Source organism: Rattus rattus, chromosome 6, assembly GCF_011064425.1.
Source record: "Rattus rattus isolate New Zealand chromosome 6, Rrattus_CSIRO_v1, whole genome shotgun sequence".
Taxonomy (NCBI): domain Eukaryota; kingdom Metazoa; phylum Chordata; class Mammalia; order Rodentia; family Muridae; genus Rattus; species Rattus rattus.
In genome coordinates, this window is record NC_046159.1 from 85,589,766 (window position 1) to 85,605,171 (window position 15,406).

Below are 15,406 nucleotides of genomic sequence, written 5' to 3' on the forward strand. Positions count from 1 at the left end.
GAGGAGTGAAAGAAAAGTAGACTCAAATCTCCACCCAGCCTGGTACTCCCTGACAGGACCCTCTCCAGCCAGGCAAGTTCCCTTGCAGAATTCTCGGCCTCTCACTGAGTCATCCAAATGAAGGCAAACATCCAAAAGAAAAAAAAAAAGAGAGAGAGAGAGAGAGAATTCTACACAAAAATCTGGAAATAGAGAGCATGGAGAGTAAGCCAGGGGGCGAGCACTGTCTGAGGCAGAAAGAAATAGGAAGGTGGTGGAAAAGGTGGTGCACAGGTGACCCCAAGCTCAGCCTGGTGGTGCTGATGTTGGTCTGTAATCCCAGCTCTTACGAACCCCAAACAGAAGGACCGGGCCCTCCAGGGAAGCCTTGGATGTACAGCAAGACCCTGTCTCAGGGAGAAAGAGGTGGGGTGGGGGTAGGGAGAGAAAGTTCACGTTCAGAGCCGTGGAACACAGGGGACAGCCACAGCATTCCTAATTAGAGGGCTGCCTGGGAACAGTGACAGCAGTGTGTGCCATCAGGGACAGATGCTTTCCCAAACAAAGTGGGAAGCTGCGTGTGCACTGAGAAAGGAGGGAGGGAGGGCGGGCTGCAAATAAATGCAAAGGAGGCTTAACAAGAGGACTGCACGCACACGGCACAGCCGCAGCGACATCTCTGGGCCAGAGCCAAAGTCACCCTCAAGAAAAGAACAACATGGTTCTTTAAAAACAACAACAGGCACTGAGAACAGCTAGGCAACCGAAAGCTGAGGAACGATCTGAGTGACCGTCCTCGCCTTGAGTGTGGAGGAAGCTGATGCAGGTGAAAGGTCACGAGGAAGAAACTGGAAGCAGTGGCAGGCTTGATCAGAAAGCTCCTGTTTGCTCTTTTCTTTGTTGATCGGTTAGAACGGAACACACCCCTGCCCTGCCATGCTTGTTTCTGCTCCTGCCGCCATCTAATTAATGCTAGAATTAGCTCAGCAAATATTGCCAAGGAGAAAGGACAATTAAATATCTAGGGGTGAGGAAGAGGACAAGACAAGAGATAAACAGGCTGTTTCAAATCATGAGAGACCGTTGACCAAAACCAGAAAATTAAACTGAGCAAGAATGGAATCAGCATCCCCAAAGGAAAGCCAGTCTCTAAACAACAGCTAGGTGGAAAGCAGGTAGAGCAACGACGTCATCGAGAGCAACGGCATCATCGGGACGTTTAACCATCGTCAAAGTCTGAGCTCGCAAAGCACCAGGCCCAGGTAATCTTACGAACTTGTAAAGAAAAGGCAGCTTCCCTGTCGTGCAATTGTTTCAGAGCATACCAACACAAAAAATTCTCAAAAATCCTACTTCAAAAAAACAAACAAAGAGGGGGCAGAGGGGATAGCTCAGCCAGGAAAGCCTTACAAGGGTAAGAACTGAGTGTGGTTCCGGCGGTGACTCAGGTTAAGATATGGGGAAAAGACAGGTGTGACAGCATGTGCTTGTAATTCCAGGGCTGAAGAGGCAGAGACAGGCAGATCATGGATTGGATTCGCAGCGAGAGAGACACACACACACACACACACACACACACACACAGAGAGAGAGAGAGAGAGAGAGAGAGAGAGAGAGAGAGAGAGAGAGAGAGAGACATGCATGCCTGAAAACAGACAAAGAAGGGGGAGGTAAAAGGAAGATCATGAGCATTGGCTATGTAGGGTAACCCTGTTTCAGAAGGCAAAACAAAACAAAAGCTATGTAGGAATACAAAACAAGCCCACAGAGACATTTAATATACACGGTAAACAGTGAACATCCTTTAAGCAAAGCGTTAACACACAGAAGTTGGGGGTACATGAAAAGAGCAGGCAGATCATGTCCACAAAGATCTCACCCCGAGAATACAAAGAAATGTACCGTTGTTCCTTATTGTGACATCAAAACAACAGCCTCCACCGTCCCTGAGAGAGCGGCAAATAATTAGTAATAAAAGCATCAGCATAGACCTAGGAGCACAGGAAGTGAGCCTCTCGCTCCCTGACCATAGCCACGAGAACAGTAAGCGCACACACTCTGTGTCTCAGAATCCTGTTCCCAGCAATTTATCCCAAAGACACAGCCGCGCGTGCCCAAATCCAGGTAAATATATCCACAACACTGGAGAAAAACTGAAATCGTACATTTATTCTATTCTGTCATAGGAGCACGATCTCTTCAGCACATCTGATAAAATGAAATACCCATGCTTGGTTTTATAACACACACGAAAGCCAACCAGGAAGAGAAACTTGCCCAATTGCATGCAAGACAACTGCCAAAAACCAGAGCAAACATTGTCCTCCATAAAAACAAGGAATAAAAGGAACAAACATTGGGAAAGATGGGCAAAAGACTGTTTTCACTTACAGGTTGCATAATTTTCTATGTAGAAACCCCATGTGAACCAAATTAAAAAAAAAGGGATTAAACTCTTAAGAGAATTCAAAAATGTAACTAAGACAAGAAATCACAAAAACTGATCACTTCCTTGTATGGGCCCAGTCACCCTCCAGATAATACAGGGAAGGAAAGATCCCTAGACTCAACCAGGGCCTGGGCTGGAGAACATCTCGGAGGGAGCAACATGGCAGCAAGAAAGACTAAACAGACAGGGCGTTTTGCTGTATTCTTGGAGAAAATCAATTTTCCTCCAAATTGGTATATAATTCAATGCAGATCTCCACCAGACCTTTTCTTGCAAGTTGAACAGGAAGTTAAATCACTTCCTGTTCAAAAAATCTACCTGACTAAGTGGATGTGAAAAAAAATATGTCAACAGGGCAAGTAAGAAATTTGTATATAACGTGGTAAACCATACAGGGTCACAGTTTCCAGCACAGTTGCCCCTGGGCAGACATATTAGTAACAGAGAGTAAAGGTCTCCGACCCACAATGTGCACATGATAAATAACTTCCCAGCATATAGGATTCTGTAAAGCGACTGAGAATAGGAAATTTGCAGCCATCCAAAATAAAGATGTAGAAAAATAGCATTTTAGTAAAGACAAAGATTAAACAGATCCTTTCTTAAAGATACATCCTGATAACCTAAACCACAACAGTGCCATGAAGCAACTAAGAGGAGATTTGCACAGCTCACGCTGATGGAAATCCGCCATAAATAAGAAATAAGGCTGACAATAAGAGAGGGGAAGCCCAAGGATCCCAGTGCAGGGAAGTCGTGCTGGCCCGGGGACGTGACCAAGTATGGAAGAAGAGTCACTGCTCCTCAGCTGATCAAAAAGACAATCTGCTAGAGGACAGCACGAAAGAAAGTTCCCAGAAATGTCCCGCTGTTTAGCAGTGAGTGCTCAGAACCACTAACAACACAGAGAGATAGACACGCCCTTCAGAAACCACCCTCACCCTCCACAGCTTCCGTAAGGATTGAAAATGGAATAACATGCTTGCCTAACACTAGGGGGCTAACTGAATAGTTTGTGCACCAGTGCTACAGAATATAATACAGCTGTGACAAAGACCCTTTCTTTCTCTTCCCTATATGTTCTCTGTCTATTCTGCCTCCCCTCTTTGCCCCAAGGATACTCACCATTATAGAGCCAACCACGGGGCCTTTGATCACCCACCACAGAGCTGTGCTGTCATTCATATCCCAGCATCTGAAAGATGGGCAAAGAGGAGAAATCATAGCAGATCCCTGCAGAGCAGCACATGACTATCGGGGTGCCTGCTCTTCTCACCATCTGTGTACCCCTGACCAGAGAAACCTAAAGGTAGAGGTAGGCTGACTAGAAGATCCCTCACCCAAGGATTGCTCTTTCTCTCTGTTCCTGTCATGGCAGAGACTGGAGCCCAAGAATCAGGGTCATAGTGGGATCCTAGGAAAGGACAAGTCTCCCATTCAGATCTGGGGTCCTTGGGGTTAAGCGTGATCTCACCCTTAACATTGTTCCTCCTGTCCTCCAAAGGATACCTGATGTTCAGAGCTTCCACAGAAGCTGCCCCCAAGTAGATAGGCTCAGAATTTACCCATTCTCTTGCTGGATTGTCAATTAAAACAAAGCTAACAACCAGGGATAAAGGCTGAGGAAGGGCCTGGGACCAGGCTTTGGGCTGGGGCTGAGATAGGACTGATCCCATAGGGTGAGGACTCAGCTGGTACCCAAGGTTGAACTTCAGTTGGAGCAACGCGTCGGGGAGTTCACATGAGGCCAGGCAGACACTGAAACCCATGCATGAAATAGACTCTGTACTAAGGCCTGATTTTCTGGTTGTACTTACCCTGCATCATCAAAATAGAGCCTCAGCACAGCCCACACTGTTACACACACAGTAGGTGTCCCTGGAGGGCAAGAAAGGGAAGCCCAATTTGTCCAGGATACTCTTAGTCTTGGGGTTCCTGGGGACCCTATTATCCCACATACTCCAGCTTTTCCCATACTTTCCATTTCCCCCAGTGCCAGACCCTCTGCTCTCCTAACAATGATTCCTGAGTATAACTCTCCCTCAGAGAAAGAAAGTTTAAAAAGTAGAAGCTCTGGAATTAACAAGAAGCCCTCAGCCTAGATACAGGTCTGTTATCTGATACTTCCTAGATCCTGGACCAAGGACACTGCTGACTGAGTGGCCTGAGCCCATCCTGACCCAGCCAGTGACCTACCCCAGCCGATGATGGTGTACCAGTAGAAATATCTCCTCTCAGGGAAGAAGGTCTCCACCAGCAGTGTAAAGAGGTACAGGCCTTCAATGAACAGCCAGAAGTAGTTGGACACCACGCAGTAGTGGAAGAAAACCATGACAGCTTTGCACTCCACCTACAGAGACAGCCAGAGAGGAAAGCTGAGCTCCCTGCCCCAGCCCCACAGGGTGAGGGGAAATCCTGAGGCCTATGGGCCCTGGCTACTCAGCCTCAGGTCTCTCAAAGCCTAAAACTATAGGCATTCCCCACAGGAGGCTGTTTACATATCAAAGGGGGAGACATACTTTGGTCCTGGAAAATCTCTTCTCAAACATGTCCTCCTAGTGAAGCCCCCAAGTCCACTCTGTTCTTACCCCAGAGTATCAAAAGCCAGCTTTCTGCATATACCTCCTTCACACATATGTGCTTGGGAAGGCACTGACGAAGACCCCGGCCAGCTGGCACCTAGAATGCCACCTGACTGGTAGCATGCCAAGGGACTAGTTAATCCCTGTCTGAGCCTCATTCTCACCTGACCTTCCTGGCCCAAGAACAAGACTGAGGGCCTGGCTGTGTTCTGTATTAGAGTGAGGTTACACACTGGCTACGGTAACCCCTTCTGAATTTTCACATGACCGAGGATGAGACCTTCACCCGCAGGGATACACGCCCTGCAGGGGGTTAGCAGAGCAGAGCCCTGGGGTGGTTGGCTCACTTACGGTGGAAACGAAGCAGTGACTGCTGTCCTGCTCGGCATACAAGATCCAGTCCTTGATGAAGACGGAGATAGCCCTCAGCATGAAGGATACAAACAGGTTCATGTGGATGAAGTTGCGAGTGCAATGCAGCTTCCTGCGTGGACCAGGATAGGGAGGCCATGAGTTCTCAGTACTTCACACCCTCAGGGCGGGGCGTCTCTGGGCCTACTCATGGCTTGTCTTAATGGGGGTCCCTCTCCCAGACCACCCTTCTCTCCCACCTTGATAATCCTCTGCTTTCCCCACCCTGGTCATCCGCTGGCCACACTTCTCCCTCCTGAAGCCTCTCTACCTAGACTGGGAAGATTAAAGCAAGCAAAGGAAATTTCTGGAAGGGACTATGCCTGACTGTGTGGTCCTAGACACATGAGCTGCCCTCTCAGGCCACCTTCCCATCAGCTGTTCTAGGGACAGGGCCTGCCTTCCAAGGGACTTTTCAGGGATGACGGGATGGACAATTCTGGCTCTAACACTACTGGGCTCTCACCGGAAGCGGCACAAGATGACCATGGCAGTAGTGAGGGTGGCGAGGGAAGTGCTGTAGCCGACTGTGTAGAGAGCCTTCACCGACAGGTAGTAATAATCCTGGAGCAGGGCACAGGACATGCAGGGCTCTGCTTGGGACCAGTCACTGCCCCCTTAGGACCCACACCCAGTGTCCCAGACCAGACCCAACATCTCCCCTCTCTCTGCCATCACTCCACTCCTGGCTGGATGTCTGTCCCTCTCTGCACAGGGTCAGTACTCTAAACCTGTTCAGAATGTACTGAAGGCAAGGGTGCTGATATCAGACCAGAATGCAGTCCTAGACTGAGGAAGCTTCCTGCTAGACCCAGAATTAAGTCATCAGATTCTGGGCTATCTGGAGGACAGTGTCCTGGAAAAGTAGCCAGGGTCGATGGGACTTGTAAGACTTGTGGGGACAGAACCCAGCAGGGTGAATGAACATCCTGCCCTCCAAGTTCCAGGCTCAGTATACAGCAGGCAGGTGCTCATGAGTGCCACCCAGAGCCCTGATCTCCTCAAATTAATCCACCACCTCACTTACCTGATCTCCAGACTCAGGCTCATAATCATCAAACCCACAAGCATCGAAGTAGTGGGGGAAGGGCTCCGACCAGCCGTCCTCTGTGCAGTTCCGGCCCACGACCCCCATGTCTGCAGAGAACAGAAAACTAGGCAAGGCATGTGAATGGCTTAAAATGACCCTGAAAATGATTTCCTAGTGGGACTTCCTGAAAGCCCATGTGTTCTACTGGGGCCTCAAGCTAAAAGGTACGAGATAGAGTGACTGCTGAAGACCTGGCACTCATCCATCACTCACAGCAAGGGGAATGGAGAATCGGATGAATGAGCAACCTGATCCTTTAATCGAGAATCTAGCATGTCTGTATCTCTCCTGTAATACTCCCCAATGCTCACCAGAAGACGATCTGGAGCCCACCTCAGGACCCAAGATCAGCACTACTCAAAATGGCAACATACAGAACCACCTAGAAACTTGTCACAAATGCTACTCTTAAGACCAACCCTGGAACCCTAACAAAGCATTCAGTATGTTCAAAGCCTCCTTGGGTGACTGCAGGGTGAGGATTTGGCAGATTTGAACTCAGAGCTCTGTGTCTATCAGCAGCTGTAATGTCTCACCCCATTGGGGGCACCTGGCTTCATTGCTTTTTAGCAAACCCAGCCATACTCTATCTTACTGCCAACCTTACAAAGATACAAACTCAATGGGGTTTTGTTTGGTGTTTTTGCCTTTCAGAGTTTTGCCATCTGCCTCCCATCAATCAATGTGCATTTCTTCTATTTGGATTGATATAAAGTTCATTGTGTGGGATGCTGGAGGGACAGAGCAGTCACAGGTACAGAAAGAGGCGCTTGCTGCCTGCAAAACAGAGTGCAGGCTATTTTTCACATAAGTGGGTTTCTTCAGCCTTGAATGGTATCATGTCATTCTCCTGAGCTGGTGAGAGCCACCAAGGTCCAGGGAGCACCTAGCAAGTAAGCCTTTTCTTCTAGCTAGCACCTGATTACGGCCCCAGATATCTGTCCCTATCTAGCCGCCCAAGAGCTGCCAATCTCTTAGGACAAATAGAAAGGAACAGGATTCGGGGTAATTTAAAATCTAAATCAGTAGCCTTCCTCTACACAAAAGAGAAACAGGCCGAGAAAGAAATTAGGGAAATGACACCCTTCATAATAGATCCAAATAATTTAAAGTACCTCGGTGTGACTTTAACCAAGCAAGGGAAAGATCTGTACAATAGGAACTTCAAGACTCTGAAGAAAGAAATTGAAGAAGAACTCAGAAGATGGAAAGATCTCCCATGCTCATGGATTGGCAGGATTAATATAGTAAAATGGCCATTCTACCAAAAGCGATCTACAGATTCAATGCAATCCCCATCAAAATACCAATCCAATTCTTCAAAGAGTTAGACAGAACAATTTGCAAATTCATCTGGAATAACAAAAAACCCAGGATAGCTAAAACTATCCTCAACAATAAAAGGACTTCAGGGGGAATCACTATCCCAGATCTCAAGCAGTATTACAGAGCAATAGTGATAAAAACTGCATGGTATTGGTACAAAGACAGACAGATAGACCAATGGAACCGAATTGAAGACCCAGAAATGAACCCACACACCTATGGGCACTTGATTTTTTGACAAAGGAGCCAAAACCATCCAATGGAAAAAGATAGCATTTTCAGCAAATGGTGCTGGTTCAACTGGAGGTCAACATGTGAAGAATGCAGATCGATCCATGCTTATCACCCTGTACAAAGCTTAAGTCCAAGTGGATCAAGGACCTCCACATCAAACCAGATACACTCAAACTAATAGAAGAAAAACTAGGGAAGCATTTGGAACACATGGGCACTGGAAAAAATTTCCTGAACAAAACACCCATGGCTTATGCTCTAAGATCAAGAATCGACAAATGGGATCTCATAAAACTGCAAAGCTTCTGTAAGGCAAAGGACACTGTGGTTAGGACAAAACGGCAACCAACAGATTGGGAAAAGATCTTTACCAATCCTACAACAGATAGAGGGCTTATATCCAAAATATACAAAGAACTGAAGAAGTTAGACAGCAGGGAGACAAATAACCCTATTAAAAAATGGGGTTCAGAGCTAAACAGAGAATTCACAGCTGAGGAATGCCGAATGGCTGAGAAACACCTAAAGAAATGTTCAACATCGTTAGTCATAAGGGAAATGCAAATCAAAAACAACCCTGAGATTTCACCTCACACCAGTGAGAATGGCTAAGATCAAAAAACTCAGGTGACAGCAAATGCTGGCATGAGGATGTGGAGAAAAGGGGAACACTCCTCCATTGTTGGTGGGGTTGCAGACTGCTACAACCATTCTGGAAATCAGTCTGGAGGTTCCTCAGAAAATTGGACATTGAACTGCCTGAGGATCCAGCTATACCTCTCTTGGGCATATACCCAAAAGATGCCCCAACATATAAAAAAGACACGTGCTCCACTATGTTCATCGCAGCCTTATTCATAATAGCCAGAAGCTGGAAAGAACCCAGATGCCCTTCAACAGAGGAATGGATACAGAAAATGTGGTACATCTATACAATGGAATATTACTCAGCCATCAAAAAACAATGACTTTGTGAAATTAGTGAGGGCAAATGGTTGAACTGGAAACTATCATCCTGAGTGAGCTAACCTAATCACAGAAAGACATACATGGTATGTACTCATTGATAAGTGGCTATTAGCCCAAATGCTTGAATTACCCTAGATGCCTAGAACAAATGAAACTCAAGACGGATGATCAAAATGTGAATGCAGATCGCCCTGAGAGACACAGCCAGAATACAGCAAATACAGAGGCGTATGCCAGCAGGAAACCACTGAACTGAGAACAGGACCCCTGTTGAAGGAATCAGAGAAAGAACTGGAAGAGCTTGAAGGAGCTCAAGACCCCATATGTACAGCAATGCCAACCAAACAGAGCTTCCAGGGACTAAGCCACTACCCAAAGACTATACATGGACTGACCCTGGACTCTGACCTCGTAGGTTGCAATGAATATCCTAGTAAGAGCACCAGTGGAAGGGGAAGCCCTGGGTCCTGCTAAGACTGAACCCCCAGTGAACTAGACTGTTGGGGAGAGGGCGGCAATGGGGGAGGGTTGGGAGGGGAACACCCATAAGGAAGGGGAGGGGGAGGGGATGTTTGCCCGAAACCGGGAAAGGAATAACACTCAAATGTATATAAGAAATACTCAAGTTAATAATAAAAAAAAAAAATCTTCAGAGACAGAATCGAGGTTTTCCAAATTTCAGTTGTACACCTCTAGCCACCTTGTGGGCTTGGTAAAGTGCAGATTTGGGAGCCTCATCCTGGAGTCTGTGATGCAGTCAGTCTATGGGTTTCAGGGGTGAGTGACAAGTATACGGTAAGAGACCTCTGTGGACAGGGAGTTTGGAGCGTACACTGCTGGACAGATCCTGCTCTCTGTGATCAAGGTGGTCTCTGGGAAGCTCAACAAGGAGACAATGGGTCAGTGCAGAAGAGAAGAGAGGGGGAAAGACCCCTCATTTTTTGAGACATTTTCTCTGTGTAGTCCTTGCTCTCCTGGAACTCATTCTATAAATCAGGCTGGCCCTCCTCTGCCTCCTGAGTGCTGGGATTAAAGGTGTGAGCCACCACCGCCTGGCTACCCCATATCTTTTATACCCAGCATCCTACTCCTGCTGGTGGACTCAGAAGGTGTAAGAGAGTTGGCCATACCCTCCGTGGGAGGAATGGCAGAACAGGGACCCTGCCCAGAAGGACAGTCTGCCCTGGGAGACTCTCCACAGTCTGACACCTGTGACACAAGCCAAGAAGGGACTCCAGCAGCCTGCATCACCGTTAGCCATTTCACCAGGTTGTCTCTGTTTCAGAAAAGTTTGTCTCTGGCTGCTGCTGGCAACCCCCCCCCCAAGGCCCCTGAAAGTTCAGAATGCCTGAATGCCTCCCCCCATCTCAGCTGGGAGCCAGAGTAGAGGAGCCACTGCCCTCCCTGGGCTGCAGTTAACTCTGCCTTGCCTACCTCGCAGAGGTAAGAGGAAGAGAGAGACAAAGGGTGCAGAAATTTGAAAATCACTTTTTAAAAAAAAGCTTCCTAGAGGGGAGAGCCATTTCCTTTCTTTTATTTTCCCTCTTTATTATTATCATAATAACACGATGTGGGCTCAGAAAAACATAAATGTTTTTGTTCCCAAAATCGCCCTATGAATATTGTTCTGATAGAAATCTCTGGAAGATGGAGTGCGCTCCAGACTGCTGAACCTTGCATGACTGCATCTGCTTCACTAGACTGTTTTCTCCAGCATTATCAGAGGATCATCACATGCTCTCTGAGAGTGTCCCACCACATCACCTAGATATGGTGGCCAAGCATCTAGTCTCGATCCAGCTAGCTAAATCAGAGACTCGGGTGAGACCCCGGAATCTGCACTTTACTGAGGCTGCAGAGAGGGGGATTGGGATAAGGAGGCCATGCATCCTCCAGGCACACTGCCTCTTACAGCTCCAGTTTCTCCAGGGCTGCGACTGTGAATGGCTGTGATGCTCAGAGTAGTGCATGGCTTGGCCCCATGCAGTTGACTGGAGTGCAAAGCTGAACCCTGAGAACCTCTATGGGAAGTTTGAAACCACCAAACACCTTGTAGTGCAAACCACCTACAACCCATGATGGGCCCCAGGATACCCATGACTCCCCCACAGCACATGGTTACAGGCATGATCGATGTACCATCTTCTAAGAAGACAATACACAGCCCTGTCAGAGAAGGTGTGCACTCTAGAGCACACAGAGGAGAAAGCCGCACTACAAAGCAGCTGCCCTCCACCCCACCAGCCCAAGATGACTCCAGCACACCCCTCACCTGTGATCTCCAAGGAATTACTATCGGCAAAACCAGAATCTCCTGCAAAACACAAACATGGGTCAGTCAGAATGCTGTGCTTATCAACTGCCACATCCTCAAAGGCTAGGGCTGTCCAGTCTGTGGAGAGTGGGCAGGGGATCGAGAGGCTGAATCTCAGGAGCCACACATCCCTCTTCTGGCACACTGGCTCTGGCAGCACCAGTCTCACCAGAGCAGCAGCTGCAGGGCTAAGATGCTCAGACTGGTGTGTAGCATGGTCCCGCCCCCCAACCAGAGAGCCTTTGTGGAGAGAGGAAGCAGAGTGAATAAGCCTGGGGCTTGAGATTTTTCTTCGAAGTTCAAGCCCTGCCTCTACCCCAAGTCTGTTTTTCATCAAAGGGACCCCCAAAGCCCAAAAAGTTTATCTGTAGACAGGTTTCTCTCCACACCATAACCTTTATTCTCACATGCATCTAAAGATGGCCTAGACGTTTTAACGCCATTTCCTCTCAACTTTTCAAAATCCTATTTCTAAGCTGAAGTGCCACCTCCTTCAGGAAGTCTGCCCTGATCTCCTTCCTGTCCTGTCTGCATAATCTGCCTTTAGTTCTCTTCTGGTCTTTTGTTTTTTAGGTACGTTCCCACCTCATAGCTGCTGGAATGACAGGGTCTGTGTGAACTCAGGAACAGGGCCATCCTGCATGTAGGAATATGCATGCACTATTCTGCAAAACATACAGACTTGTTCTCCAATCTCTTCATTGGTGATTCAAACACATGACCCAGCTTGAAAGGGTCCTGAAGCCAAACACTGTGTCTTCCATCCCTCCTACCCCCTTCAGGAAGGCCAAATTCTAGGGAGGAGGGAAGAAGCTGATCCCTGATGATCCTGCCATGATTGCTACCCCATCATTCCAGCATCCAGGGGCATTGTTCTCCTCAGGCTGGGCTTCTGCTGGGCTAATGAAACTCTCTTTGTCCTCCCAGGGGGCCTCTTACCTATGGTTTCTGTCATCCAGACTGTATGTAGAGGGAGAGAAAGAGAGAGAACATGAGTAGAATGCAGAGGTTAAGTCAGATCTGTTCCTACAGGCCATGTGTGCCCCCCAATTCCCCAACCCCAACTCTGAGAAAGCCCTGGTAGGGTCCGGAAGGCCTGAGGAACCCATGCTAGAACCTAGCATGTTCACAGGGTCAGGGACAGATCTTCCTCCACCTCCAGGTCAGCATATGAGGAGGAAGGGGAGGAACTGACCAGGGCTCCCAGAAAGCCAGCACCTCAGGGAGGCCTATCCAAAACCACCATGACTGAGCTTACTGGGAATGTGAAAGCAAATGAGACAGCAGTTCAGTCACTTCTGTGGGGAGGGTAAGTCTCACTACCAAGCTTGTGAACAGAGGCGCTAAAGGCCCTGCTTTAATGAACCATTTAGAGCCAGGTGTAAATAACATCCCTGCTCCCTGAGGCGGGTGCAGCTGAGGGAAATCATTTTACCCTCCTTCCTGTCACCTCTTGTGACTGCTGCTGTAGGAAAAAAAAGAGGGTTTGTGGCTGGAATCCTGCCTAGAGAGAATGTGCCACAAGCTTCAAATAAGTAACTGAAGTAAAGCAATGGGTGCATGGAGGAAGTGATTAAGCTGCCTTCCAGAGAAATCAATCTTAGGAGCTAGCTGAATCACAGGCCCTGTCTCTGACAGCCTTTATCTTCCCCCTATTCACTCTCTCTGCTTACAGCCTCCGCCAGAACTCACCCCCTGGCCTGCTCTCAGTCACAGAGCCCTCAAGATGGGAACATTCAGAAACCAGCTTCTTGCAGACTAGCAGGAGGTGGGCAAGATAAGGAGAGGTGGGGTATCAAGATAGATCCCACCTTCTGTGGGATGGAGGCTCGGAACGCCAATGCACACTATTCTTTTTCCCTCCTCCTGCAAGCCAGGTAGAGACAAGTTACTGGCTGTGGCCTCAGACAGGACCAGATATCCGTCCCCTCCATGAAGTCAGGTCCTTGGTGTCCTGTCTTCTGGACCTGTCCTCCAACCAACCCACATTTCAGTATCCAGTGTCACAGCTCTGTCACTGCACCCATTCATGGGGTCCCACTTTGGCCTCAGGAACTCTGCACAGCATTTCAATGGTGCCAGAGACCATCAGCAGGCATGATGTGAGATCCACAGACGCCTGCAACCAGCTTTGGTTTCCTGGCACAGACCGTCACACATATGTCCCTGAAGCCCATGTCCACACATCAGAGGCCACTTTCCTTCCGGACAGCCTGGGTTAGGGGAGCAGGACCCTACCTCCTCCTCCACGTGTGTGTGTGTGTGTGTGTGTGTGTGTGTGTGTGTGTGTGTGTGTGTGTGTGTGTGAGCGCTGGTAGACTGGCAGACCGGTGGCAGGCTGGAAGGTGGGGCACCTGCCTATATCATGTGGTTGAAGGATGTGGTCATGATGTCTCTTCACAGCAATAGAAACCCTAACTAAGAAAGGGCATTCCATTTTACAGTCCTATCCATCCATATCTTCCTCCGGACCTCTGAGACATTACTGTCTATGTCATCATCATCTCTATAAGTGATCATCTCTATATGTGACCTCACTGTATCCTCACAGATCACCCGGGGAAGCAGCCACCGTGTCACATTACTATCTGGCAGGCCAAAAATTAAGTGATAATCTGCCTTGCCGAAGGTCCCTAATAGGGTAGACAATAGAGGAGCTATGGACTCTGTGCCTAAGCCCAGATTGCTCTCACCTGCCGTGACAGTCACTTGGCAATGTAGACCTGGTACTAGGTGCAGTGCTGGAGGAGAAGTGTTTCCATGCCCTATACCAGCATAAAAGACGCCATCCATATTGCCTGCTATCTGTCATCTGCCATCTGGAGGTAGCTGAGCTTTGAAAGCTTAGCTCCAGGCAGGGATATGGCTGTGTGGACTGCAGGTTAAACCAATACAGTTGGGAGAGATTCTGAGTTCTGCCTACCTTGGTCTGGGTTGAAGATCCGGAAGACCTCAGGGCAGCTTACAAGGACCATCTCACCTACTTGAGCCGGCTTCCAACATGTGATATTGTCCCACATGCCAGGGCAACCTGGAGGAGAGAGCCACAGTGAGAGAGTGCTTGACGATATATACCGCACATGCACACAAGTGCACACAAGCCATAACCAGACACAGATACACATCCCACATATGCAGGCAGACATAGGCACAACACAAAATATACATATTATAGATGTGTAAACACACATGCCCCACTGGAATGGTTAATTTTAAATATCAACTTGACCTGCTTTAGCATCACCTAAGAGGAGATGGTGAGGCCATCCTCTGGTGATAGCGTGAGCATCATCAGAGAGGATTAACTGAGGAGAGAGCCACTGTGAACATGGCGGTACTATCTGTGGGTGGGCAGGAGGAAAGAAGAAAGCTAACAGAGTACTGGCACACATACACACACACACACACACACACTCACTCATTCACGCATGTACACACACACACACACACACACACACACACCATTTCTGTGCTTCTAAGGCACCATAATATGAGCTAAGCTGCTCTACTATGCCTCCCTGACCAGAAACAGAGTCCCCGAGACTGGGAATTAAAATAAATCTTTCTTCCTTTAAGTTATTTCTATTAGGTATTGAGAGCAGGTAATAATAATAACTTATAGCCACACACCATACACAGGTCACATGCACACACACACACACACACACACACACACACACACACACACACAGACAGCATGGACTGCTGAGATGCTAGCCCTGCAGGGAGCAAAGAGTTTACAAGGAGAGAAGGTAAGTCTTCCTATGTGAGGAAGGTTTGCTCCTATACTTGGAAAAACACCCCAAGTGTAGTCCACAAAGCCATTGCGAGAACTTCAGGGCAGGGAGCTCTATGGAAGGCCTCCTCTTCTTGTCACGGATACCTACATTCTCCCAGCCTCCATACCATTGTGGGGTCTGACCTTACAGTCACCTCCTCCATGAGGCTCACTTCTCTATGAAGATGGAGTTGAGGCCAGACCGGGTGGCCTGAGGCTGCATCCCACAGCCCACCTCCCTCCCAGCACAGGCCTACAACAGGGAGCTGCTACC

At 48.3% G+C, this 15,406-nt stretch overlaps 1 protein-coding gene across 4 annotated transcripts in view; it reads right to left on the reverse strand.

Moving 5' to 3' along the window:
• The window catches only part of Adcyap1r1 (ADCYAP receptor type I), a 73,185-nt gene that overhangs the window by 39,199 nt on the left and 18,580 nt on the right, over window positions 1-15,406 (reverse strand). For all 4 annotated transcript variants that reach the window (XM_032906445.1, XM_032906443.1, XM_032906444.1 and 1 more), the window contains exons 4-12: window positions 14,278-14,385; window positions 12,294-12,314; window positions 11,313-11,354; window positions 6,449-6,558; window positions 5,888-5,985; window positions 5,362-5,494; window positions 4,625-4,778; window positions 4,246-4,306; window positions 3,554-3,623 (exon numbers count right to left, since the gene is read on the reverse strand). In XM_032906445.1, coding sequence (XP_032762336.1) covers window positions 3,554-3,623; window positions 4,246-4,306; window positions 4,625-4,778; window positions 5,362-5,494; window positions 5,888-5,985; window positions 6,449-6,558; window positions 11,313-11,354; window positions 12,294-12,314; window positions 14,278-14,385 — 797 coding nt within the window. The remainder of the gene's footprint in view (window positions 1-3,553; window positions 3,624-4,245; window positions 4,307-4,624; window positions 4,779-5,361; window positions 5,495-5,887; window positions 5,986-6,448; window positions 6,559-11,312; window positions 11,355-12,293; window positions 12,315-14,277; window positions 14,386-15,406) is intronic.